This window comes from Somniosus microcephalus, chromosome 2 (assembly GCF_052327205.1).
Source record: "Somniosus microcephalus isolate GS21.2 chromosome 2, FLI_Smic_1.0, whole genome shotgun sequence".
In the NCBI taxonomy this organism is placed as follows: domain Eukaryota; kingdom Metazoa; phylum Chordata; class Chondrichthyes; order Squaliformes; family Somniosidae; genus Somniosus; species Somniosus microcephalus.
In genome coordinates, this window is record NC_140988.1 from 226,667,554 (window position 1) to 226,695,007 (window position 27,454).

Genomic DNA, 27,454 nt, shown 5'->3' on the forward strand with positions numbered 1-27,454 from the left:
TCAAATGTTTGTATCTTTAGCAATATGGAAAGGAAGTTTTACTCAATATTTCCCCCAGCCGCCTAACAATATAAAGCAGCAATGAGAGATAAAAGTTCAAATGATTTTGAAAGTGATCTCAAGTTTCCAGTTTAATTTACATTTATTGAACAGGATGACAAATATTGGCAACAAGCTTGCTATGCAATGCACGTGGACCAATTTTTTTAAAAAAATTTTTATTTTTTTAAAAAAATTATCAGGAACTGGGTAGTCTCCATATTTCAAAGACATTCGCCACATACCATAGAAACTCGCTTGAAACAGTTCTTGTCATGTAATGGTGACATCAGTTTAAGGCACATGTAACATTACAACATTAGAACAAGTCCATCAAGAGGAAGGCCGTGCAGGCAATCAGTGCATTTTAACTAAATTCTCAAAAAGAAAAAAAATATAGAAGCGCGACTGAATTCTACAGATTCCCTTACAAGGGGCCAAGGGGAAAGACAAGGTTGAGTCTGTGGTGTAGAGGATGCCTCTATGTGAAGGATGAATTAGACCGTGGTAAGTTGATAATGTCCATTTTTGGTTTCTCTGCATATCTTAGGAGACTATTACGAGTGCCACAAGGACAAGGCAGAGAAAGTCCCTTATGCAAGAACTGAGCTCTGGCTTGTAGGGCAGACCTTCCAAAATGAGTATGTTCTGTTCGATTCAAACAAAACTTATCAGAGGCAGAGCTTTATCGATACAGTTTGACCAGTCAGGAGAGAATAATTGTGGGCAAACAAAGGATCTGATAGAGCTATGCCATCCAGCAGAGTAGTACTACAAAGTGGTGGGACACAGATTCCCACTTCATTAGGTTCCTAATCACAGTTACACTGCTAAAAGGGGGGAAAAAATAAATGTGAGATGGAGTCAGTCTTAGGCACCTGTTTAGAGCAGGACTGACAAAGACCCAAGAGTAAAATTCCCCATCGCCCCTCAGCCAGAGGAGAAAATAGGATTTCAAATCCTTAAAAAAAATTTTTTTTTAAATCACACCTATAACTACAGAGTGCGCTGCTTTATTTGAACTTACTATACTCATTACTCCCATTTCATTAATACACCCAGACATCAACATGTGGTTTTATCTAGAGAGATCTAGGTTCATTGATTGAAACAAATTTTGACTTCAATGTTAGAATTTCCTCCATGAGTCATGGTTTTGTATTGTAGATTGGGCATTAAGGGAGCAAGATTCCCCAAATGTTCTCCTTTTCCCACCAGATTTATCATCCACCTCCCTAGTTGTACTTTCTTCATGGTCCCCACTCACTTTATTCAAACAACCCTTGATTGAAAACATTTATACAGGTTTCCATAGTCATCTGAATTCAGTGGTTTCTCACATATGAAAAAGTAGAACACTGGAGTTGGTGCAGCACAGCAAGTTCAGTAAGATGGCGCTGTGGGGTCCTTTGGTGAATTGAATATAGGAGAGCCATGGGAAGCAGCAGCTGCTACATCAGGGAGAGTACCTGAAGGGGACTCTTCAGCAAGCCAATTAACAGCAGCAGGAGAGCCCGCAACAAAATCAGGTAGTTCAGGATTTTACATCCTCCAGATAGCTCATAGGCACTACTGGAGTTTGGGAAGTTTGAATCAGCGGATTTTAACATGTATCTGCGGCCACTGACTTCCTAAAAAAGAATCCCACTTTCCCCAACACTGCCCCTGCCCGTAGTCTTGGGCCACCAGCAGGCCATGACTTCTCAGACTGGGGGTACACTGCATCCCTTACAGTAACATGAAGGTAGCAGTTGCTTCTAAGTCTACGATCATAATAGTTCACAATAACAGAATATTTAGAAGGACTGCAAAATATCTAGCAATATGAAACAATTAGCTTAAAATGTCTAGGTAAAAAGAATGTTAAATATTTTACAAAATGGAAGAATGAGTGCGCAATGTATACACAAAGTTTTGCAAGATATTTTTCCATTTCTCCATCCCCTCGCAAAAGATAATTAATTCACAACTAGTTGCGAGGGCTGTGCCAATTGAAATGATTACTGGGTAATACACTAAAAGTGCTACAGATGGACTAGAAATTGCAGTTTGTCCTTCCTATCCAGAAAATTGAGTTGTAAAATTCATGTGAACAATCAGGAGAGAAATCTGACCACAACTTTAGAAATAAAGTTATTTCTCAGATAAAGCTTTTTCTTGGGGCCTTCTTGAATCAAGTAATGAATATATAAACCAGCTACAGATCATCACTCAGGCAACAAAACAAAGGCTTCAGTACAGTATATTTCAATTATTGTGACTAGTTATTAAATCAAATACTGTGCACATCCAACATCCTTAACTCAGTGTCAAAAAGTAAAGAACAAAGAGGGTTTATCATCAAGTTTCTGATAGTTCTCCAGGCTTGACTTAACTTCTTTACTTATTCATGGAATCTTGATGGTGTAATTACACTCTTCTTTTACCTCTAACAGCACAAAGCTCCAAGTCTCTATTGGAAATGTTACAGAAATAAACGCCACTCCAGTCATTTTATTTGTAGAACAACCTGTCAAGACAGAATTTGGTAAATTTAAGGCAGAGATATAACTGAATGTGTGCTAAACAGTTTCCATTTTAAGAAATACATCAACATGTTGCATACACATTCAGCAACCATCATATTTCTATTTGTTTAGAAAGCTTACCAATATGATAGCTGTTCATGCTTATACATAAGTGAAGTTTTTTTGTCACATTCATTACTTTTGTGTCTTCAAGTGTACCATGGCAGGAAATACTGACAAATGTGTTTTAAATTGATTGCTGAAACACTTTACTGAGTTTAGTTGGTGGCACTGCAACTAGTTTGTGTGTGGATAAGATTCCCCACATGGCAAATACCTGATCTCATCCACAGCTGCCTGCATTTTACTTGGTACCTCTCCTAAATGAAGGACCATCAATTTACCATTGATAAACTGAACCCCATATTGGCCAGCTACAGAACAGCACTTGTAGGGACCTCAGCTAGACCAATAAAAATCTGAGTGCAATTCACCCTAGATCTCTTTCCTATATTTCCTAAAGACTCAATATCAAACGCAATTACATTCCCCTTCCTGTCACACACCATCCTGACTTGGAAATATATCATCGTTCCTTCATCGTCGCTTGGTCAAAATCCTGGAACTCCCTACCTAACAGCACTGTGGGAGTACCTTCACCCCACGGACTGCAGCAGTTCAAGGCGGCGGCTCACCACCACCTTCTCAAGGACAACTAGGGATAGGCAATAAATGCTGGCCTTGCCAACGATGCCCACATCCCATGAATGAATAAAAAAAAAACATTAAATGTTGCTTTTGTTCAGTTTTTTTCTTTTAAAAACAGTGCAAATATTTGAATTTCCCTACCTATTGTTCTGTATTTAAATCATTTTAATTTGAAATTATTACACATACACATTTTGTGTTCCTAATATTCTCCAGTTAACTCATAGTAGAAGGTAGATTACATTATAAAATAACTTCCATACTATGCGATGAATATTACTCTCCAACAAGAGTGCATTAATCTCACTGTAGAAGAGTTAAAATAGCTTCTCCAAAAATTACAAAGCAAACATATCCCTGGTGCTGGTTTTCATGTGTGGCAACTGATACCTGAAAGGGCTTGCAGAGGCTAACAGAAAAGTCAGGTAACAGAAAAGAAGGATGACAAGTAAAATAAAGAGTGTAATTCACAGACAGATATTACTAGCAATTTGTGAAGTATTATGACTTAAACATTAAAAATAAACAAGAATCTTACCAGGTAAAGAGTTCAGAGATAACCTAAAGATTTGATTTTCTGATATCAGGAAGGAACAGACTTGCACTGTACAATTTACAAATTCATTTCTGGAATTTCATCCTTAAAAAAAAAATCCTTCACAAGGGATTGACAACAAAGGTTCTGACTCCAAAGCAACCCCTTCAAGGCGTGCAACAATTATGCTGCACTTCATCTCCTTCTTCCATGTGGGAAGTTCTTGCACTCGAGAACTGGAGAGGTCATTGAAGATTTTCAGCATTTTATCCCATTTTAAATCTTACCGATTTCAGCAACTGCTTTAGACCCTACCTATGAAAACAATTAATTCACAAGGCAGTGCTCACTGCTTAGTTGGGTGTTGCGCTAAACTTGTATATATTTCAAGTTAATTAGCTTGCCCCTGGTAATAATAAAACCAAACTGCTAATTAGTTGTTGAAAGAAACTTTTCTGTTAACTGGTTCTAATCCGTCAGTAGCAATATGCATTCCTGTTTTCTCAATATCATACTTCTGCATTCACGCCAACCATTTAAATTGAGATATATTAAGAACTTGCATTTATATAGCGCCTTTTGCGACCTCAGGATGCCCCCCCAAACGCTGCACAGCCAATGAATTACATTCAAAGCGTATGTAGGGAAATGCAAGTGTTAATTTGCACACAGCCAGGTCTCACAAACAGCCATGAGATAAATGATCAATTATGCTGTTTTAATGGTGTTGGTTGAGGAATAAATGTTGGCCAGGACACCGGGATAACTCCCCTGCTATTTTTTGAAGAGTGTTACAGGAAACTCTCGATTTACTGGCACCTAAATAACCGGAAATCTGTTAACTGGCAAAATTCAGCAGTAGGTTCAGGTAAGTTTTACTTCATTAGTGGCTGTTCCTAGATCGGTGGCTGTGCAACCGGGGTTCCTGCACCTGTTGCTAAGCAACAGGGAAGCCTGGATTTGTTGCGATGTACGGAGCTCTCGTACCTTTTACTATACCTCTCTGTAATCCGGACTTTTTGATAAACCGGCACCACGCCGGTCCCGGGTAAAAAAGAGTTTCCTGTAGAAGATCTTTTACATCCACTTGACAGGACCCCAGTTTAACATCTCATCCAGCACTCCCTCAGTACAGTACTTTACTGGAATGTTAGCCAAGATTATGTGCTCAAGTTCCGGAGTGGGGCTTGAACCCACGTCTTTCTGATTCAGAGGCGAGTGCGCTACCACTGAGCCGAGGCTGGCACCTATAAGACTGAAACAGACCTGGTTTCCATTTATGGTAATTGATGAAGATACAGTATTCTGCACACTTGACAGGTCCATTTAGTGTGAAAACTAGGTCTCTGCTGAGGAATATTACACCTGGAAATGCTTCCAAATCTGTCTCCTGTAAAAGAAATATGGATTTTGCTTGAATTACTGGACTTCTGCTTGAACTTTATTGGTCACATGAAAAGTTGACTTCTCGTGAAGCATCCCATACTTAAGTTGGTCCCGGTTTTCAGTTTATTCAAATGGTATGACTCAATTTAGTGTGAAAACTAATGTCTCTGCTGAGAAATATTTTAAATCCTCTATCCAGTTCAAAATGGTTGCTGTTTCAGTCAAAGCAAAATCCGTATTTCTTTTACAAGAGGCAGAAATTTGGAAACATTTCCAGGTGTAATAATGCCTCTGCTGAGGAATTCGAAGAGGAGCAGGGGAGTTATCCTCAATGTCCTGGCCAATATTTATCCCTCAATCAACATCACTAAAACCAGATTATCTGGTCATTATCACATTGCTGTTTGTGGGAGCTTGCTGTGTGCAAATTGGCTGCCACATCTCCCACATTACAACAGTGACTACAATCCAAAAGTACTTCATTGGCTGTAAAGCGCTTTGAGACGTCCAATGGTCGTGAAAGGCGCTATATAAATGCAAGTCTTTTCTTTATTTGGTTTTGTCACAATAATTTTTAAAAATAAGTGATGCAAATACAGTATATATTTTGCCTCAAGGCAAATGCAATAGAATTTTTCCCCATGTCTTTTATTGATCATACTAAATCAGTAATACAGTACAGAACTAATGAAGAATTAATACATTTCTGAATTTTTGATTTAAAACAATTCTATATAATTACAGAATCCCTGCTTTCTTAACTAGAGACTCTACACGTGTCTGAGAAAATTATGGCTGTGCAGCAACCTAAAGATAGGTTAGGATTGACGTCACACAAGTTGGACTGACAGGAACACATACGTGCAGTATTTATATAACAGGCTCACTTTTCCCACTGGAAGATCCACATGTGCCAGATGCAATTAGTAACAGATAGCAGACTGACAAATTATTAATGCAGTAGCAATGTGATTCAAACTTGTTTTTTTCAGCTCACTGATCTCAAGCATTTTGCAGAGCATCGAAGACAGTTTCTAAATGAGTTTTGTCATCAGTGCATCTTTAATACCAGCCACAACCAGTTGTTGGATAATATTTCAGACATACAATCAATATTTGTAAAATCAACAGAGCTCAGTCTCTCAGATACGATGCTGTGGTCTTAATCAAAAGCATATCCACTTGAATATCGCAAAGTCTAAATGGTGAAAATGACTGGCACACCGTGACATAGTCCAGGCAAAGCAACATGGTAAAAAATAAATGCTTATAACAATCCCAAATTTATAACTAAAATGTTAGTAAAACATAATGAATCACCTGGTTTGAACATCAATTGTTCCACAAAAAATGTATAGAAGAAAAAAAGTGGATAGTCAAGAGAGGAATTGTGATGGCAGAGGAATGCAGTGGGTTATACCAATGTACTTTCATCTCTGCCACTCAAGTCTGAATCTAGCCTAAACGGATGGAATTAATGTCTCCTGTCTGTTGACAAAGCATCCTAAAAGATAGGAGTCTAGGCAAATTCTTAGTGGACACGAGTCCAAGATACAAAACTGTATTATTTGTCATGGGGAAGAGAAAGAAACACAAGCCAGTCATGCAGGCTGCTTTTGTGCAGCTCTGGCTGGCATCTCCAAAAGCATAATTCAGAGAGTCCAAAGAGTCTGTAACTTTTCTGCATTCTACCAAGGGATCCAAAAAGAGAATGTGAATAGAATAATTTTAAGGGAGTAACTCAGCATCACAACTACAGTACTTCTTTTGTTATTTCCTGAACCTGTAGAACAACCAAATTAATTTAGACTGAAATTTTGCAGAGGGTCAGCGGGCACGATCGGTGACAGGGTCGGATGGGCAAGTGTATTTTTTTCGCCCACAGCGGGTCGGGACCCCGCTGTGAACCCGCCAGCACGTGCCTTTCCCAATGTCGAGTCTATCAGCGCTGAGCAGACCCGACTCGCAGCGGCAGGGGACCCAATTCAGGTAATTAGCAACTTATTCAGAGCCACTAAAGAATGATTTTCAGCTTACCTTTTGCATTTGACAACTTGCCTACGCTGGTCGTGGACCACATCTGTCAAGGTGAGGTGAGAGTTCAGAGGCCATTGAATCAGCTGTGGAGTTGACAGCTTCAAATGTAAAGTAAAAGCTCCCACCTTACAGACATATCTTCCCTCAGCCACAAGTTGTTCCTCACTGCATTTCCACAACAGATTCACCATGCTGCAAGTCTTTACACAAGTCTCCATCCAGTCTGACCTCATTACCTCTCACCATTGACGGATCGCGTCGGTCATCTCTACTTCACCTGCCATCTATTCCATCAGCAGAATGCCCTTTATACTCTCACCTTGGTCCTCAGAATTCCATCACGATCAGCCCCAACACCAGCAGCACCAACCTTCTCTGCATTCAACTGATTCTGCACAGGACATCAGCACCCAACCACACTGCTGCCTGGGCTGCCATTGGATGGCCAGATTTACTTCACTTGACGCTGTACACCCTGGCTGCCACATGATGCGCCAGGTTGGCACCACCCCACAACTACACCATAAAGCATCCCTACCATGCCATTCTTTTCACACTCATCCCATTGCGGAGGGTACCGTTATGTCTCACCATTCACTGCAACTTACTAAGCCACTTCCAAAGGTGCACACAAATCTGTCCAAGAACACAGTGCTGAAAATAAAGATTTCAATGTTTGACACCGCATTAACAGAAACTTCACATGAACATTGCATAAAACACCCAAGTGCCTACCCTTGTGTGTTGTTAGTTGGTATGATTGCACTAGGATGAGGGCGAGTGTGAGGGGTGGCTAGTGAGATTGGGATGCGATAATGTAGATAGAGAGGGGGATGGGTGGAGGTGCAAGGTAAGTTGGTGTGAGTAAGAATGTGCAGGAGTAGGGTAGGGAAGGCGGATGTGATGAGAGGCACAGCAGGATGAGGTTGAGTGTGGCTTTGTACTAATGTTTTGTGATCTACTGAGATTATTGAAATGTTTGCAGCACTGCACCCAGGTCCTCCTGACAGCATCCCTGCTTGTGCCCTTCTCTGCAGTGTGCAACCAGGCTGTGTTGATCTCCTGGCGAGGTCTCTTCTGCCTATGGGAAGGGACGAGGACCTCCCTGCATGCTGTGACTCCCTCCATAAGCATATGGAGGGAGTCATGGGAGAGCCTTTGTGCAGTCACCGTCAGTGTTTGCAGCACCTCAATGCTGTAAAACACGGACAGCACAATGTCAAAATAAATTTGGACATGGTCCATTTAAGGAAACCAGCTGATGACGCGTCATCAAATGACATCACCAGACCCGCTTCCTTTAATTGGCCGGGAAACGCGCTGGGCAGGCTTAACAAGCCCAATCAAGGGAAATTCATTTCAGCGTGGGATGAAGCCAGCAGTGGGGTTGGGACTCACCACCGACAACGCCCGCCACGGACCCACCGAGGTCAGCAAAATCGCGGCCATAGAGTTCGTGCTGAATAGGTTAATGACAAATTTTCTACTAATGTTAATTTAAGTCTCCAAATCATCAACGTCTCTCAGCCAGCACTCACGGTTCAGAAAAGACTAAGTGATAAAAGCAATTGGAAGCAAGAGGGAAAGAAAGATTGGAATGAGAGAGGACGAGAGACAGAATATTTTTTTAATTTTACATTTTTTAAATCTCTAAGAACGATTTACTACCTGTAGGAACGAGACTTCAGTTTCAATTGTTCCCTTTCTGGGCTGGGGAGGTTGAGTGGCATTGCAGGAACATAAATCTGGTCATTAAAAAGATACTTGCGATGTTAGGTTGTAGCCCTCACTTTCTGCGGCAAGTTGAATTGGCAATTAATGTGCAAATGCAGCAATTTCTTGAAACACACGGGGAAGTTGATAGCAAGTTGCCATTTTCCCGAGGCTAATGGTGGAGAGGCACAAATCATCCAGCAACTTGTGGCGATTTGCAATTCACGGGGTATCTCTTCCTCGCCACAAGTTGCTGGACGATTTACATAAGAACTAGGAGCAGACCATATGGCCCCTCAAGTCTGCTCCGCAATTCAATAAGATCATGGCTGATCTTCGACTTCAAATCCACCCCACCCGTTCTCCATATCCCTTGATTCCCCTAAAGTCCAAAATCTATCTATCTCAGCCTTGAATATACTCAAAGACTCAGCATCCAAAGCCCTTTGGGGTAGAGAATTCCAAAGACTTACAATTCTGAGTGAAGAAATTCCTCCTCATCTGTGTCTTAAATGGTTGACTCCTTATCCTGAGGCTATGCCCCAAAGTTCTAGGCTCTCCAGCCAGGGGAAACAACCTCTCGGCATCTACCCTGTCAACCTCCCTCAGAATCTTATATGTTTCAATGAGATTACCCCTCATTCTTCTAAACTCAAGTGTATCGGCCCAATCTACTCAATCTCTCCTCATAGGACAGCCCTCTCATCCCAGGAATCAATCTAGTGAACCTTCGTTGCATCGCCTCGAAGGCAAGTATATCCTTCCTCAGATAAGTCGACAAAAAAATGTGCACAGTACTCCAGGTGTGGTCTCACCAAAGGCCTGTACAATTGTAGCAAAACTTCCTTACTCTTGTACTCCAACCACCCAGCAATAAAGACCAACATGCCATTTGCCTTCCTAATTGTTTGCTGTACCTGCATGCTAACTGTGTGCTTCCTGTACGAGGACATCTAAATCTCTGAACACCAACATTAAATAGTTTTTCACTATCTAAAAAAATATTTTGTTTTTCTATTCTTCCTACCAATGTGAATAATCTCACATTTCCCCACGTTATACTCCATCTGCCACCTTATTGCTCACTCACTTAACCTGTCTCTATCCCTTTGCAGGCTCTTTGTGTCCTCCTCACAGCTTACTTTCCCACCTAGCTTTGTATCATTAGCAAACTTGGATACATTACACTTGGTCCCTTCATCCAAGTCATTAATATAAGTCGTAAATAGCTGAGGCCCCAGCACTGATCCTTGCGGCAACCCACTAGTTACAGCCTGCCAACCTGAAAATGACCCGTTTACCCCGCGCTGTTTTCTGTCCGTTAACAAATCCTCTATCCATGCAAATAAATTACTGCCAACCCCATGAGCCTTTATCTTGCATAACAACCTTTAATGTGGCACCTTATCAAATGCCTTTTGGAAATTCAAATATACTACATCCACTGGTTCCCCTTTATCTAACCTAAATTACATCCTCAAAAAAACTATTTCCCTTTCATAAAACCATGCTGACACTGCCTAAATCATATGATTTTCTAAATGCCGTTACCACTTCGTTAATAATGGATTCCAGCATTTTCCCCGACAACTGTAGTCAGGCTAACTGGCCTATAGCTCCCAGTTTTCTCTCTCCCTCCTTTCTTGAATAGCTGGGTTACATTTGCTATCTTCAAATCCACTGGGAGCGTTCTAAAATCTAGGGAATTTTGGAAGATCACAACCAATGCATCCACTATCTCTGCAGCCACCTCTTTTTGAACTCTAGGATGTAGGCCATCAGATCCAGGGGATTTGTCGGCTTTCAGTTCCATTAGTTTCTGAAGTACTTTTTCCCCTACTGATATTAATTACTTTAAGTTCCTCACTCTCATTAGCCCCTTGGTTCCCCACTATATTTGGTAGGCTTTTTGTGTCTTCTAATGTGAAGGCAGACACAAAATATTTGTTTAAAGTCTCCACCATTTTATTATTCCCCATTATAATTTCTCCTGTCTCAGCCTCTAAGGGACCAACGCTTATTTTTACACAATAATGGTGTGTACATTAAAATCACTTATTTAGGCAGTAAAATCTGGGCCAATATATTTTACAGCAATTTAGTTTAGTTAGCTCCCAATAGAAAATAATTTGCTAAATTTTCATTAATTTTTCTATATACAGCTCTTTTGTCTTTTTTTCCCCTTCACCAACTACAGAAGTAGCTGGTTTAACAGACACTCTTGGAAGTTTTGAGATTATAGTCAGACTCTTGCCTCTTCAAAAGCCCAAGACAGACTCACTGATTTGAATGGGGTAGGCTGATAAGTATCTTCAAAACAGTGACTGGGTGAGGCTGATTTTTAACCAATTCTCATAGTATATAATGGAAAGGCTAAATTGCTTCATTTTTGTTACACAGGCCTCAGAGGTGGCATCAGTTCCAATCTGAATCCTAATCTACATTAAAGAGCCATTCACCGATAGGGTCGTGGCTTCATGATAAAATTGACACATCTAAACTGGAGAAATTACCTTGCATTCTAAGAATTTTAGATAGGGCTCTTAAACATAATTGAGACTTCGAACAAAGCTATTGTAAAGAATGTTTCTGTGAATACTCCAGAGAGTCACTTGTAGTTATATACTAGAATGGTGAAGGAAAAGGAAAACTTTGCAAATTTTTCCATAGTACTTCATTTAAAAAGATATAATTTAAACCATGAGAATTTTTGCCATGGTTATAGTCTGAATGATAATATGCATTCAAGAAAGCTAGGATGATAAGAATATTTGCCACAAAGTTAGTTATTTCAACAGATAGCTCCTCTAGTCTTTACATAGTCAAGGTTTTCAAAAGCACAATATTTCTTACAAACTTTTTAGATGAAGATTCAGCATTCAACTTCTTTGAATAGTAACAGTACAGCTTATGTCAAAGCACATGCCACCTTTGCATGCTATCAGATACTTCAAACCAATATTTTCAGATATTACTGATTTGGAATCAACAAACCGATATGGACACTACCTGATGTATATTGTTATTGTATTTGAAATTAAGACACGACATATTTTAACAGTACTTATACACGATGTTCTCTTCGATTTGCTTCTTTTAGTTCTATAAACAGCCTTTCTTGATTTCATTTTTCCACAACTGACAAAAAGCTCTCTATTAACTGGTCTCCTATCTTTTCAGATGTTGATGGAACATGGTGTATTTTCTACATTTTTCTTTTATTGTTTCCAATCATTTTGTAGTAGGCAACTGTGAGGCAAATTTCAGAAAACTGCTGTAGAAATCAGTTTGGTAGTTTCTTCAAATGATTAAAAGGATAAAATTACAATGCAGGTTAATAAAATGGCCAATAAAAATCTTTTCATAACCCAGAAAACTTTGCCAAATAAATTTTAAAATTAAAATCGGTTACTGTGGAGAAGGCCCCACCCTTCCTGATGATGCACTTTTTGGGCTCCAACCAATGTCGCCCCCCCCCCCACAAACCAGCTGACAAGATTTTCAGGCCTGCTCCCTCAAGTCTTTTCACACTCCTCTCCACAGCTCCTCCATCCCAGTCTCCTCTGACCCTCGCCCATTCCTCCGTTCCGCACCCCAAACACACAAAAGTTTTGAGATACAAGTAAAACTTCAGAAGATGTTCCTAAACATTTGGAAATAACTCAATAAAAATCCCTAGTACTTAGTGTTATGTATTTAAAGAAGTTTTTGACCTAAACGATTACCATATACAAGTTTACCCAACACTGTACTTGGAGAAGCCAACATCAATTCCATAATGTGCAATATAGTCCCCACCATTTAACTTCCACGTTTAAAACAGGCAGTCGCTTATATCGGCCAAAAAGCGATAACCATTAGCCATTTGCATGAAAGTCAATTTCAAAGTCGCCGGTTATAGCGTCTTTGCTAAGTTTATTTCAGGCAGAAATAAACAGAATCGATCAGTTTCCAGAATCAAGCCTGTGATATTGTACGAGTGAAGTACACATGAAAAACTGATGCATGTTTTTCTAAAATATATTTATATTTAACAAAAACACTTCATGCACAATAATCCCAGTAGCCAAAATTTAGTGCCCTAATTAAGTGTTCGGGTTGTTTAAATGAATGACAAGTCCCGCTCTCCGATCCTCCAGTTTCTTGATGACCGTGGCCAGGGTGAGGTAGGCGCTACAGAGCCTGGGGGTGCTTGGTCAGGTCAAAGGTCCGGCAGTAAGGAGGTTCATTCAGGTAGAGATTCAGAAAGCGGTGGCTGCTGATGAGTGACAACAACATTCTTGTCATTATAGTGCGTGTATGCTCAGTGGGAATTCCTGATCCTGCCCACAAAATGCAGCATAATTCAAACCCACAGAAGAGCAGCAGCAACAAAGAGCCAAGAGTCCCAGTGAGACAAAAATCAGGAAAAACAGAATGAATTTTGGGAGAAGTGGTATTTTCCTGGATTCCACAATAAAAACATATCCACAGTTTTACCACATTATACTGGCCATCACGTATAATGAGAAAATCGCGTTTGCACGAATGCGTCTGCTATAAGCGGGGGGGGGGGGGGGGGGGGGGGGGAGAGGATTTCATCAATATTTACTAATTTTTCTATAATTAAAAATTCAGATAACAGAAAAATAACTAATTTAATAGCATACACCAACAGAAAAACTGTCTAGTTTTGAAAACAATTACTAAGTAACCCCTTAAGGCGATAGAGGGTTTTAAAAAAAAAATTAAAAAGAGCAGCTAGAGTTGTTCTCTGTAGTGCTATCCAATGGTCATCACTGGAAAGATTGCAAGTATGGCCACTGGCCAAGAATAAAATTGGGCCCAGTTGTGCTGCATCTCCTCCCTTGGAAATACAGCTTGCCAACATTTGCTACTAGATTCACATAAAAATGGCGAGAGGTATTAGATCTGTTGGTGCCTGTGTACCTCGACTTCAACATGAGTTGCCACCTTCAGAATATCAGCAAGTTGAAGAAAAATTCAAGAATTATTAGGCAGCATATAGATACAGACTCAAATACATAAAAACTACCTTATTTGCTGCCTCCAGAGAGTGAATTAGGGTTTGCAGCTCTTCTTTATCCATCTCAATGGAAACAGGCTTCAGTCCTCCATTTTCCCTAACATCAAGGTCAAGGTTCAGCAGTGGTGTTTGAAGAAAAGCAATCTTATCACTTGACAGAGGTAACTGTAATAAAAAAATTCTAGGTGAACTTTGTAACTTCAAGTTTAAACCTCCCCTTTGGTTCTAGTCAATGGATTGAATCTAGAATACAGTTTGCATATTGTCCATGTACTCATGAAAGAAAACCAGTTGACTTCCCATGTTCTGCTTCCTGTACAAAATGTCCAAAACACTTCATACAGTATGCATGCATCGGTACTCAAGCTACTTACCAGTATAATTAATTGACTATTTAAATAGAGTTCCAGCAGTCTAAAAGAACAAATGGAATACAATTCCTTGTGAAAATGGAACAAAGAAGCACTATATTAGACTATTCACTTATATAACTGTAACTAGATTATACCAACTTACAAAATGGGAAGTGTCTTGTATTTGTTTTGCTACTTAATAAAACAAGCAGCTTTACTATCATGTTAGTGTTAAAGTACACATTAGTTTAAGATTTAAAAATTGAATAAGAAAAAACAAAGAAGTTGCTTTTGATTTTATTACAGTCCACTTAAGCTACTTGTGAATGAAAAATCACTCTGAAGCATACAGGAGGGCGGGTATCACTACTGCTCTGTAGACCATGAGCTTGGTGCTGGGTTTGAGGTCCTGGTCTTCAAACACACTCTTCCTCAGACGACCAAAGCCTACGCTGGCACACTGAAGGCGGCGTTGGACTTAGTCATCCTCCCTCCTGTATGCTTCAGAAACATGGACCATGTACAGCAGGCATCTCCATGCACTGGAGAGGTACTACCTTTGCTGCCTCTGCAAGATCCTGCAAATCCATTGGCAGGATAGGCGCACCAACGTCAGTGTCCTCGCTCAGGCCAACATCCCCAGCATCAAAGCTTCGACCACATTCGATCAGCTTCGATGAATGGGTCACATCGTCCGCATGCCCGATACGAGACTCCCAAAACAAGCGCTCTACTCAGAGCTCTGACACGGCAAGAGAGCCCCAGGTGGGCAGAGGAAATGCATTCAAGGACACCCTCAAAGTCTCCTTGAAAAAATGCAACATCCCCACCGACACCAGGGAATCCCTGGCCCAAGACTGCACAAAGTGGAAGAGAAGCATCCGGGAAGGCGCCGAACACCTCGAGTCTCTTCGCCAGGAGCAAGCGGAAGCCAAGAGCAAACAGCTGAAGGAGCGCACGTCAACCCAAGCACCCCACCCACCCGCCCCTTCAACCACCATCTGCCCCACCTGTGACAGAGACTGTAGGTCCCACATTGGACTCATCAGTCACCTGAGAACTCATTTTTAGTGTGGAAGCAAATCATCCTCGGTTCCGAGGGACTGCCCAAGAAGAACGAAAAATAAATATTTGAACCCTGCTGAAGTATCTTCAAGAATATGCTCAACTGGTTACAAACTTCATTTGTTCAGTACTCAGATATTCCCTGGCCCCCATGCTGGCTTTTCCCTTCCATTTGTCAGACAACATTAGCTTCCCTGGCTTTTCTGGGGAAGATCAATCAATTGTGATTGCAATTATCAACCTCCTGCTGCACAGCTCATTGAAGCCCTAAACCAAGGTACATTACTGCATCTTCAAAATAAATGTGTTTAAAATGCACTTTTTCTGCAAAAAAAACTTTATTGGTTCACTGGAGAAATGGAATCTATGAAATACAGCTGCTGCCTTTCCATCTTTTCAGCACAACAGCAATATTTTCAGCTCCTATTATCCCAAGTCAATTAAAGTCAAAGCCTTTCTTTTAAATTCTAATGATGCATCCAGCAACATTCTTCCCATAATACATTTCGCCATAGTTGCACTATCTAGCTCATTTAGAGTTACTCAAACCGTACAATGAAACTACACAAGTTCCATAGCTTCAAGGTGAATCAATTCCTTGCAATCCAAATCGACTGATTATCTGTGATGACTAGGGTACTTTCAGTGCTTTTCAACAGCTCAAAAAGGATATAACTTGTTCAGGACTGACTCAGTTACAAATCAGTGCTGCCAGACCTAGGACTAAGAGTTTTTGCAAATAAATCTACCATTTTGTGTTTGGTTCCTGGGACAGTATATACACATGTCGCTCCATCTCACCCCTACCCTCCGTCTCAGACAGGTGTCAGCAATTAGAATGCTTACATTTACTAACTACCACAAAACACAGGTGATAATCAGATGGCAGATATTTTGCTTTCAAAATAGAAGTGTGCGCATGTCCTTCTCTCCCCCTCAGCTAATAAACTTTCTGAAGTTTAGAAAGTACTAATCAATCTTCCTTGGTGTTGCATACACACAGTCAGGTTCAAGTGCAGCATTCAGGTCAAGCAAGGTTATAGGTGGGGCAAGGGCCTCAAACAAAAACACTCAAATAAAAATGTATCTGAATAAAGTTTTTAAATTTTGTTCTACACAGCTTTGTCTCCAAATATTGTCATAGGTTGAGATAGAAGCATTCCATCATTTGATTAGTTTAAATTCTACCAATATATCCTGGGCAAGACTGGCCTTGAGCTAATATTTATTATTCTAAGCAAAAATATCCAAATCTGGGCTCAAGCTTTTAGGAGAGGCGGAGGCCTTCAAGTGGAAACTTTAATAAAAAGGTATTAAAAGACACACAATTCAAAAGGATATATTTAATCATATTATAGAATAGAATCATACAGCAGCGAAGGAGGCAACTGGGCCCATTGTGCCAGTGTCCGCTCTTTGAAAGAGCTATCCAATTAGTCCCAAGCACTTTGCTGGGAGTGTACTATAGGCCCCCAAACAGTCAGGGGGAGATAGAGGAACAGATATGTAGGCAAATCTCAGAGAAGTGCGAAAATAATAGGGTAATAATAGTGGGGGATTTCAACTTCCCCAATATAAATTGGGATAGTCAGAGTGTGAAAGGCTTAGAGGGTGCAGAATTCTTAAAGTGCATCCTGGAGAGCTTTTTGAGCCAACATGTAGAAAGTCCTACAAGAGAGGGGGCGGTACTGGACCTAATTCTAGGGAATGTAGCCGGGCAAGTGGTGGAAGTGCCAGTAGGAGAGCATTTTGGCGACAGTGACCATAATTCGGTGAGATTTAAGGTGGTCATGGAAAAAGACAAAGACAGCCCGGAAATAAGGGTTCTAAATTGGGGGAAGGCCGATTTTAATATGATAAGGCAGGATCTGGCCAAAGTGGACTGGGAGCAGCTACTTATAGGAAAATCCACATCAAAACAGTGGGAGACTTTCAGAAGGGAAATAGAGCGAGTACAACGCCAACATGTTCCTGTAAAGGTCAAGGGCGGGACCAATAAGCAAAGGGAACCTTGGATGACAAGGGATATACAAAAATGCATTAGGAAAAGGGGGGCTTTTGGCAGTTACAAAAGACTAAGGACGGAGGAAGCCCTAGAGGAGTATAAAAAGTGCAGGGGCATACTTAAAAAAGAAATTAGGAGGGCAAGGAGGGGCCATGAAATAACACTGGCGAGCAAAATAAAGGAAAATCCTAAGATGTTTTATGTATATTAAGGGCAAGAGGATAACCAGGGAAAGGGTAGGGCCCATTAGGGACCAAAGTGGCAATCTGTGTAGAGCCAGATGATGTAGGCGGGGTCTTAAATGAATTTTCTGCATCTGTGTTCACTATGGAGAAAGACGATGTAGACATAGAAATCGGGCAAGGGGACTGTGACATACTTGAACATATTAGCATCGAGAGGGAGGAGGTACTAGCGGTTTTAGCAGGCCAAAAAGTGGATAAATCCCCAGGCCCGGACGAGATGTATCCCAGGCTGTTGTGCGAGGCAAAGGAGGAGATTGCAGGGGCTCTGACACAAATTTTCAGAACCTCTCTGGCCACAGGGGATGTACCAGAGGACTGGAGAACAGCTAACGTAGTACCATTATTCAAGAAGGGTAGCAGGGATAAACCAGGGAATTACAGGCCAGTGAGCCTAACATCTGTGGTAGGGAAATTATTGGAAAAAATTCTGAGGGACAAAATGTGTCTCCACTTGGAGAGGCAAGGATTAATCGGGGATAGTCAGCATGGCTTTGTCAAGGGTAAATCATGTCTGACCAATCTGATTGAATTTTTCGAGGGGGTGACTAGGTGTGTGGATGAGGGAAATGCTGTGGATGTGGTTTACATGGACTTCTGTAAAGCTTTTGACAAAGTCCCGCATAGGAGACTGGTCAAGAAGGTAAGAGCCCATGGGATCCAGGGTGCCTTGGATCCTAAACTGGCTGAGTGGCAGGAGGCAGAGGGTGATGGTCGAAGGTTGTTTCTGTGACTGGAAGCCTGTGTCCAGTGGGGTACCTCAGGGATCGGTGCTGGGTCCCTTGCTGTTTGTGATATACATAAATGATTTGGATGAGAATGTAAAAGGTATGATCAGTAAGTTCGCAGATGACACGAAAATTGGTGGGGTGGTAAATTGCGAGGAGGAAAGCCTCAGGCTACAGGACGATATAAACGGGTTGGTCAGAGGGCGGAAAAGTGGCAAATGGAATTTAACCCTGAAAAGTGCGAGGTGATGCATTTTGGACGGACAAATAAGGCAAGGGACTACACAATGAGTGGTAGGACCCTAGGAAGTACAGAGGGACCTTGGTGTACATGTACATAGGTCCCTGAAGGCAGCGGAACAGGTAGATAAGGTGGTTAAAAAGGCATATGGGATACTTATATTCTATGCCTCGGCTAATGAAGGCAAGAGCAGGGAGGTTATGATGGAGCTGTACAAAACGCTGGTGAGGCCACAGCTGGAGTAGTGTGCGCAGTTCTGGTCGCCTCACTATAGGAAGGATGTGATTGCTTTGGAGAGGGTGCAGAGAAGATTCACCAGGATGTTACCTGGGATGGAGCGCCTCAGCTATGAAGAAAGGCTAAACAGGCTGGGGTTGTTTTCCTTGGAGCAAAGAAGACTGAGGGGGGACCTGATTGAGGTGTACAAAATGATGAGGGGCATAGATAGGGTAGATAAAGAGGAACTTTTCCCCTTAGTAGGGGGGTCAATAACAAGGGGGCATAGATTCAGGGTAAGGGGCAGGAGATTTTGAGGGGACTTGAGGAGGAACTTTTTCACCCAGAGGGTGGTTGGAATCTGGAACTCACTGCCTGAAAGGGTGGTAGAGGCAGGAACCCTCACAACATTCAAGAAGCATTTGGATGAGCACTTGAAATGCCATTGCATACAAGGCTATGGACCAAATGCTGGAAAATGGGATTAGACTGGACAGGGATTGATGGACGGCGCAGACACGATGGGCCGAAGGGCCTCTTTCTGTGCTGTAAAACTCTATGACACCTGCTCTTTCCCCATAGTGCTGCAACTTTTTCCTTTTCAAGTGTTTATCCAATTCTCCTTTGATGGTTACTACTGAATCGGCTTCTACCACAATTTCAGGCAGTGCATTCCAGACCATAACTCGTTGCATTAAAAAAAATTCTCCTCATCTCCCCCTGCTCCTTTCGTCAATTATCTTAAATCGGTGTCCTCTGGTTACTAACCCACCTGCCAGTGATAACAGTTTCTCCCCATTTACTCTATCAAAACCCCTCAATTTTGAACATGTTGCGAAGTAATTATTTTAAAATTATATTTTAAATTTATTTTGGATATTAGATATTTCAGTTACGGAGAGGTTGGGCCAAAAACATGCTCACTGGAGGGGGTGCTTCACTGAAGCATGAGGATAACTAACATCAAGTCAAAGAGGAGATTAGGAGGAGTGTCAAAAGAGGAAAGGGGTGATCAAAGAGGAAAGTACAGAGGTTTAATGAGAGAAATCCGGAGTGGGACCTTTTCTTCTTCGGCAGTCCCTCAGAACTGAGGATGACTTGTTTCCACACTAAAAATGAGTTCTCAGGTGACTGAGGAGTCCAACGCGGGACCTACAGTCTCGGTCACAGGTGGGGCAGACGGTGGTTGAAGGGGTGGGCGGGGTACTTGGGTTGAGGTGCCCTCCTTCCGCTTGGCTTCCGCTTGCTCCCAGCGAAGAGACTAGAGATGTTCAGCACCTTCCCGGATGCTACTCCTCCACTTTGTGTGGTCCTGGACCAGGGATTCCCAGGTATCAGTGGGGATGTTACACTTTTTCCAAGGAGGCATTGAGGGTGTTCTTGAAGAGTTTCCTCTGCCCACCTGGGGCTCTCTTGCCGTGTCGGAGCTCCGAGTAGAGCGCTGGTTTTGGGAGTCTCGTATCGGGCAAGCGGCCCGTCCATCGGAGTTGATCGAATGTGGTCAAAGCTTCCATGCTGGGGATGTTGGCCTGAGCAAGAACACTGACGTTGGTGCGCTTAACCTGCCAATGGATTTGCAGGATCTTGCGGAGGCAGCGTTGCTGGTACCTCTCCAGTGCTGTGAGGTGCCTGCTGTACATGGTCCATGTCTCGGAGGCATACTGGAGGGCGGGTATCACTACTGCTCTGTAGACCATGAGTTGGTGCTGGGTTTGAGGTCCTGGTCTTCAAACACTCTCTTTCTCAGGCAACCGAAGGCTGCGCTGGCACACTGAAGGCGGTGTTGGACTTCGTCATTGATGTCTGCCCTTGTTGACAGTAGGCTCCAGAGGTATGGAAAGTGGTCCACGTTAAAATGAGAGAATTCCGGAATGGGGCCTAGGCAGCTGAAGGCATGGCTACCAATGATGGGGAAAAAAGAGAATGCACAAGAGGCCAGAGTCAGAAGAAAAGTGTATTCGAGGGTGATGTAGGGCTGGAGGAGGTTAGAGGAAAGGGCGGGCGAGGCCATTGCAAAGTGAGAGTTTATAGACAGTGCAGGATAGGGGGCAAACAAAGAGGGCATTGGTGTAATTGAGTCTGAACGTAATGAAGGCATGAATGAGGGAGTCAGCAGATGGGTTGAGGCGGGATGGAGGACAATATCAAGGTGGTGAAAGTAGGTGGGCTTTGGGAGGGAAGAGGAGGAGGTGGTTGGAAATTCAGCTTGTCAAACAGCACCCCAAGGATTATGAATAGTCTGGTTGATAATGGCTGGGGAGGGGGGACGGAGTTAATGACAAAGGAGCAGAGGTTGTGGTGGGAGCCAAAGACAATGACTTCAGACCCAAGATTTAGCTGGAGGAAATTAAAATTCATCCAAGACTGGATGTCAGACAATCAATCTGGCAGCACAGAGGCAGTGGCGCAGTCACGAGGTGGTGTAGAGGTAGGGTTGGCTGTTGCCAATGTACATGTGAAAGCTGACCCCCTGCAAGCGGATGATATCGCCAATGGACAGCATGCAAATGAGGAAGAGGAGGGCGAAGGATAGATCCTTGGCGACTCTGGAAGCATGTCATTGGGAAGAGAAGTAATGCACTATGATCGAATAAATAAGAGTGGAACCAAGCGAGAGCTGACCCACCGAGCTGGACAGCAGAACCATGGCTCAGTGGTAGCACTCTTGCCTCAGAAAGTTGTGGATTCAAGTTCCACGGCAGAGACTTGTGCCAATAATCTAGGCCAACATCTCAGAGCAGTACTAAGGAAATGCTGCACTGTTGGAGGTGCCATCTTTCGGCTGTGATGAGGCCTTATCTGACCTCAGGTGGACGTAAAAGGTCCCATGGTACTATTGCAAGAAGAGCAAGGGAGTTTTCCCCCAGTGTCCTGGTCAACATTTATAGCTCAACCAACACCACTAAAAAAATAAATTATCTGGTCATTTAGATCATTACGGTTTGTGGGATCTTTCTGTGTGCCAATTGGCTATCTCGTTGCCTACATTACAACAGTGACTACACTTCAAAAGTACTTAATTGGCTGTGAAGCGCTTTGGGACATCCGGAGGTAGGGAAAAGCACTATATAAATTCAAGTCTTTCATTTCAGAGAAGTAGTGTTGGAAGACTGTGTTAAAGGTTATGGAGAATGAGATGGGATAATGCACAACAGAGTTACAGAGAAATAACAACAGAACATGCTGGAAACACTCAGCAGGCCAGGCAGCATCCGTGGAGAGAGAAACAGGGTTAACGTTTCAGGTCTGGGACCCATCCGCAGTATTTTGCTATTGTATTAGAGTTATACAGAGAATGTTGTTTGCAACTCTGGTTAGAGCAGTAATTTAAATACTGGGTTAAAGGCTTGATTTGCAATCATTAATACAATTCATAGCCATTCCATGGGCACATTATTGTGGTGATGGGAAGAGAAATCTTAGCCTAAAAATGTAGATTGTACAGTGACCCTCTAAGTAGGAGCCATTTAATACTATACCTTTAGCTGCCAATCGAAATCCTGTAGTTGAGCGGATGACACAGCATTTGTTTTCTCAATTAATGCCCACTTGAGCTCCTCCTTTCTCCCTTTTAAACAGTTAAGTACTGCTTCTTGATGGGGTACACTCAGTCCATCCAACAGTTGGAGAATCTAACACAAAAACAAGAATCCAGTCTGTATTATTCTGAGTACAAGAGGTTTTGATCCACTGTATTTTTTCAGACTCATAAGGCACTTTTAGTATGTATATCGAATGGTTTCTAAAAATGTGACTGCTTTAATTTCACTTATAAACATACAGGTGCGATTAAAAGATGTACCAGATGCAAAACAAGTTTTAGGTGAATTAGTGACTATAAATGACTTTTTTTTTTTTTTATAAATGTGACAATTGAAACTAACTAGTTTACTGTTAATTCAATGTTCCTTTTATGCCCAAGAATTTCTAATTATCCAATAGCTCAATATTTGAAGAAGAAAATACAAGGCAATGGGGAGAGAACGGAGCAGTGGAATTAATTTAGGATTGCTCCATCTGAACAAGAGGGCATAAACAAGAGAGCATTACCAAAAGCATAAAAGGGAAGTTGGAAAGTAGTTTTCATGCAAAGATAGTATCTGAAGTGCTTTACTACAAGTAGCTATTGAAGCAAAATCAATAATGATATTTAAGATGGAATTCAATAAACTGGAAGAAAAATATAACAGGCTATTTGGAAATAGTTGGGGATTATGATTACAATAGACACCTCCAGTGAGGAAACTAACACTTGCATTTAACTAACAGAATTTTTACAGAAATTTATTTTTGCTGAGATTACACCATTATGAAAATGTACTTTTGAAGCTGCAAAGGGCATACTGCACTAAAATATATTTTTATTAAATTAAAACACAGAAGAGTTAATATGGGGGAAATTCAGGATTAGCTTATTGCCCCAATTGGGATGAATCAGATACAAAAACAATGTGCAGGAGATATTAGAAAGATTGACTAAAAGCACTAAATGCATCACATGATTTGGTACAAAGCCATACAAATTAGGTCTCAAGTTTGATTCCCTGGTCTGTGGTGAGAAGGCCAAAAACTAGTTTGTAAAAAAAAAAATTACTACCTTCAACAACATTTTTTTAATATTCATTCCTGGGATGTGGGCGTCACTGGCAAGGCCAGCATTTATTGCCCATGCCTAATTGCCCTTGAGAAGGTGGTGGTGAGCCGCCTTCTTAAACCGTTGCAGGCCGTGTGGTGAAGGTACTCCCACAGTGCTGTTAGGGAGGGAGTTCCAGGATTTTGACCCAGCAACGATGAAGGATACATTTCCAAGTCAGGATGGTGTATAACTTGGAGGGGAACTTGCAGGTGATGGTATTCCCATGCTCCTGCGGCCCTTGTCCTTCTAGGTGGTAGAGGTCGCAGATTTGGGAGGTGCTGTCGAAGAAGCCTTGGCAAGTTGCTGCAGTACATCTTGTAGATGGTACACACTGCAGCCACGGTACGCTGGTGGCGGAGGAAGTGAATGTTTAAGGTGGTGGATGGGGTGCCAATCAAGCGGGCTGCTTTGTCCTGGATGGTGTCGAGCTTGAGCATTGTTGGAGTTGCACTCATCCAGGCAAGTGGAGAGTATTTCATCACACCCCTGACTTGTGCCTAGTAGATGGTTGAAAGGCGTTGGGAGTCAGAAGGAGAGACACTCGCTGCAAATACCTGGCCTTTGACTGGCTCTTGTTGCCACAGTATTTATGTGGCTGGTCCAGTTAAGTTTCTGGTCAATGGTGACCCCCAGGATGCTCATACAAATATGGAAAAAGGACATGAAACCCTTTTTCAATTTATTTGAAGTAGATTGTTGCAATATTAACTTATGCTCAACAATGTGCTGAGATGAACAGGTCATTTTCCTTCCCCCCCCCCACTGATTATCGATTCAACTGAATATTGATTCAATGTTCTCAAACAGAAATAAAGATTATTGTTGGCAGATCAGTCTTTTAGACTTATATGTTGTTATACTCAATTCTGAAATGTATTAAGCAGAAATGGCTTTGGGCGTGTACCAAAAAAAACCTTTATTCATATTCATTAAGTTCTACGACCAACCTCTTCATCTGACAAATGCTTGCCACTGGCATGTTTTACAAATGCTGAGGCTTCCTCTAGGAGCTCCATCCATTCCTCAAGACTCCAAACACTTCCATAATCCCGAAATCGAGGGAGTGCACGTCCACAAATACCATCAATTACTCTGTGAATGAACTGCAGAAAAAAGGAATAGAAAGCTTTAAAACACAAAAAAAAGCACAGAATACAATGTCTATGTAATTCCATTTTAAATTGCTTTATACTACCTGCTTCAAAAGGCATTTGTGGTGAAGCATTTCCAGACCATGTGTGAAAAAATATCTAACCCTTTGTTCTTCAACAGATACCCTCAGTCTATGTCTCGTTACCTCTTTGCCAACTGGCTGAAAATCTTTCAATCTTTACCCTGTAAAATCTTTTATAATGTTCAGAACATCTATTAATCTCTCCAATGAGAAACCCCAATTTTTCAAACCTTTTTTCATAACACCTCTCATTCTCGGATTAATTTCAGTCAAACTTTACTGTACCCTTTCCATGGCTGTACTGTCCCATTTATAGTGGGATACACAGAACTGCACACAATACTCTAAATTGTAGCCTAACCTAATTCAAATATGTGCATTCAACATTGCTTCCTTGCTTTTATGTACAAATTCCAGAAATCCCTTTATTTTACAAAGTTGAGAGAGGTGATCTATCAAGTGTTTAAAGTGATAAAGAAATTTGTTTGGGTAAATACAGAGAATCTATTCCCTCTAATGGGGGATATCCAGAACAAGAGGACATAAGCTTAGAGAGAGAGCTGGGTCATTTAACAGTGAACTCAGGAAGCACTTCTTCACACAAAGGATAGTGAAAATCTGGAACTCGCTCCCCAAAAGAATGTGGATGTTGGGTCAATTGTCATTTTTAAGGGAACAAAGGCAGATAACTGGAGTTGAGGTACAGATCAAGCGATGATCTAACTGAATGGCCGAAGTCTTCAGGGCTGAATCATAGAATGGTTACAGCAGGGATGAAGGCCATTTGGCCCGTCGAGCCCGTGCCAGCCCTCTGAAAGAGTATTTCAGCTAGTCCCACTCCCCCACCCTTTCCCTGTAGCCCTGCAAATTTCTTTCCTTCGGATACTCATCCTCCCTTTTGAAAGCAGTGATTGAATCTGCCTCCACCACCCTTTCAGGCAGTGCATTCCAGATCTTAACTACTCGCTACGTAAAAAAGTTTTTCTTACGTCGCCTTTGGTTCTTTTGCCAATCACCTTAAAATCGGTGTCCTCTGGTTCTCGACCCTTCTGCCAATGGGAGCAGTTTCCCTCTATCTACTCTGTCCAGACATCATGATTTTGCACACCTCTATCAAATCTTCTCTGCTCCAAGGAGAACAACACCAGCTTCTCCAGTCTATCAACAGAACTGAAGTCCCTCATTCCTGGAATCATTAATTGCATCTTCTCTAAGGCCTTCACATCCTTCCTAAAGTGTGGTGCCCAGAATTGGACACAGTACTCCAACTGGGGCCAAACCAATGTTTTATACAGGTTCAATAATTTCAACACTTTTGTACTCTATACCTCGATTTATGAAGTCCAGGATCCCGTAAGCCTTTTTAACTGCTTTCTCAACCTGCCCTGCCACCTTCAACAATTTGTGCACACATACCCCCAGGTCTCGCTGTTCGTGCACCCACTTCAGGATTGTACCATTTAGTTTATATGTCCTCTCCTCATTCTTTCTACCAAAATGTATCACTTCGCTTTTTTCTGCGTTAAATTTCCTCTGCCACGTGTCCGCCCATTTCACCAGCCTGTATGATAGACTTCAGGAGGACACTCACCACCTCACTTTTCACCATACTTAAGTTTTGTGTCACCTGCAAATTTTGAAATTGTGCCCTGTACACCCACGTCCAAGTCATTAATATATATCAAGAAAAGCAGTGATCCTAGAACCGACCCCTGCGGAACACCACTGTATACCTTCCTCCAGTCCAAAAAACAACCGTTCACCACTACACTCTGTTTCCTATCACTTAGCCAATTCCATATCCATGCTGAGTATTGTGTGCAGTTTTGGTCGCCTTATCTGAGGAAGGACGTTCTTGCCATGGAGAGTGCAGCGAAGATTCACCAGACCGATACCTGGGATGGCAGGAATGACGTATGAAGAGAGATTGGGTCGATTAGGCTTATATTCGCTAGTATTTAGAAGAATGAGAGGGGATCTCATTGAAACTTATAAAATTCTAACAGGACTAGACAGACTAGATGCAGGAAGGATGTTCCCAATGGCAGGGGAGTCCAGAACCAGGGGTCACAGTCTAAGGATAAGGGGTAAGTCAGTTAGGACTGAGATGAGGAGGAATTTCTTCACCCAGAGTGGTGAACCTGTGGAATTCTCTACCACACAAGGCAGTTGAGGCCAATTCATTAAATATATTCAAGAAAGAGTTAGATATATTTCTTAAGGATAAAGGGATCAAGGGATATGGGGAGAAAGCAGGGACAGGGTACTGAATTTGGATGATCGAGGAGCCTAATGGCCTGCTCCTATCTTCTATGTTTCTATGCCACTGTCCTTTTTATTCCATGGGCTTCAACTTTGTTGGCAAGCCTATTATGTGGCACTTTTGTCGAACGCCTTTTGGAAATCCATGTACACTACATCAACTGCATTACCCTCATCAACCCTCTGTTACCTCATCAAAGAACTCAATCAAGTTAGTTAAACACGATTTGCCTTTAACAAATCCGTGCTGGCTTTCCTTAATTAATCCACAATTGTCTAAGTGATTGTTAATTTTGTCCCCGATTACTGTTTCTAAAAGCTTCCCCACTACCGAGGTCAAACTGACTGGCCTGTAGTTGCTGGGTTTATCTTTACACCCTTTTTTGAACAAAGGTGTAACATTTGCAATTCTCCAGTCCTCTGGCACCACCCACGTATCCATGGAGGATTGGAATATTATGGCCATTACCTCCACGATTTCCTCCCTCAACATCCTAGGATGCATCCTATCCACTGCTGGTGATTTAAGTGCAGCCAGCCTTTCTAATAGCTCCTCTATCAATTTTTATCCTATCAAGTGT

The 27,454-nt window shown here is 41.9% G+C and overlaps 1 protein-coding gene across 2 annotated transcripts in view; it reads right to left on the reverse strand.

Moving 5' to 3' along the window:
• Positions 1-215: 215 nt before the first annotated feature.
• The window catches only part of commd8 (COMM domain containing 8), a 35,494-nt gene continuing 8,255 nt past the window's right edge, over positions 216-27,454 (reverse strand). The window contains exons 2-5 of one of the 2 annotated variants that reach the window (XM_085969684.1): positions 24,385-24,540; positions 22,281-22,433; positions 13,961-14,116; positions 216-2,548 (exon numbers count right to left, since the gene is read on the reverse strand). In XM_085969684.1, coding sequence (XP_085825810.1) covers positions 2,528-2,548; positions 13,961-14,116; positions 22,281-22,433; positions 24,385-24,540 — 486 coding nt within the window. In that variant the 3' untranslated portion in view covers positions 216-2,527. The remainder of the gene's footprint in view (positions 2,549-13,960; positions 14,117-22,280; positions 22,434-24,384; positions 24,541-27,454) is intronic. The other variant, XM_085969692.1, reaches the window with a different exon arrangement.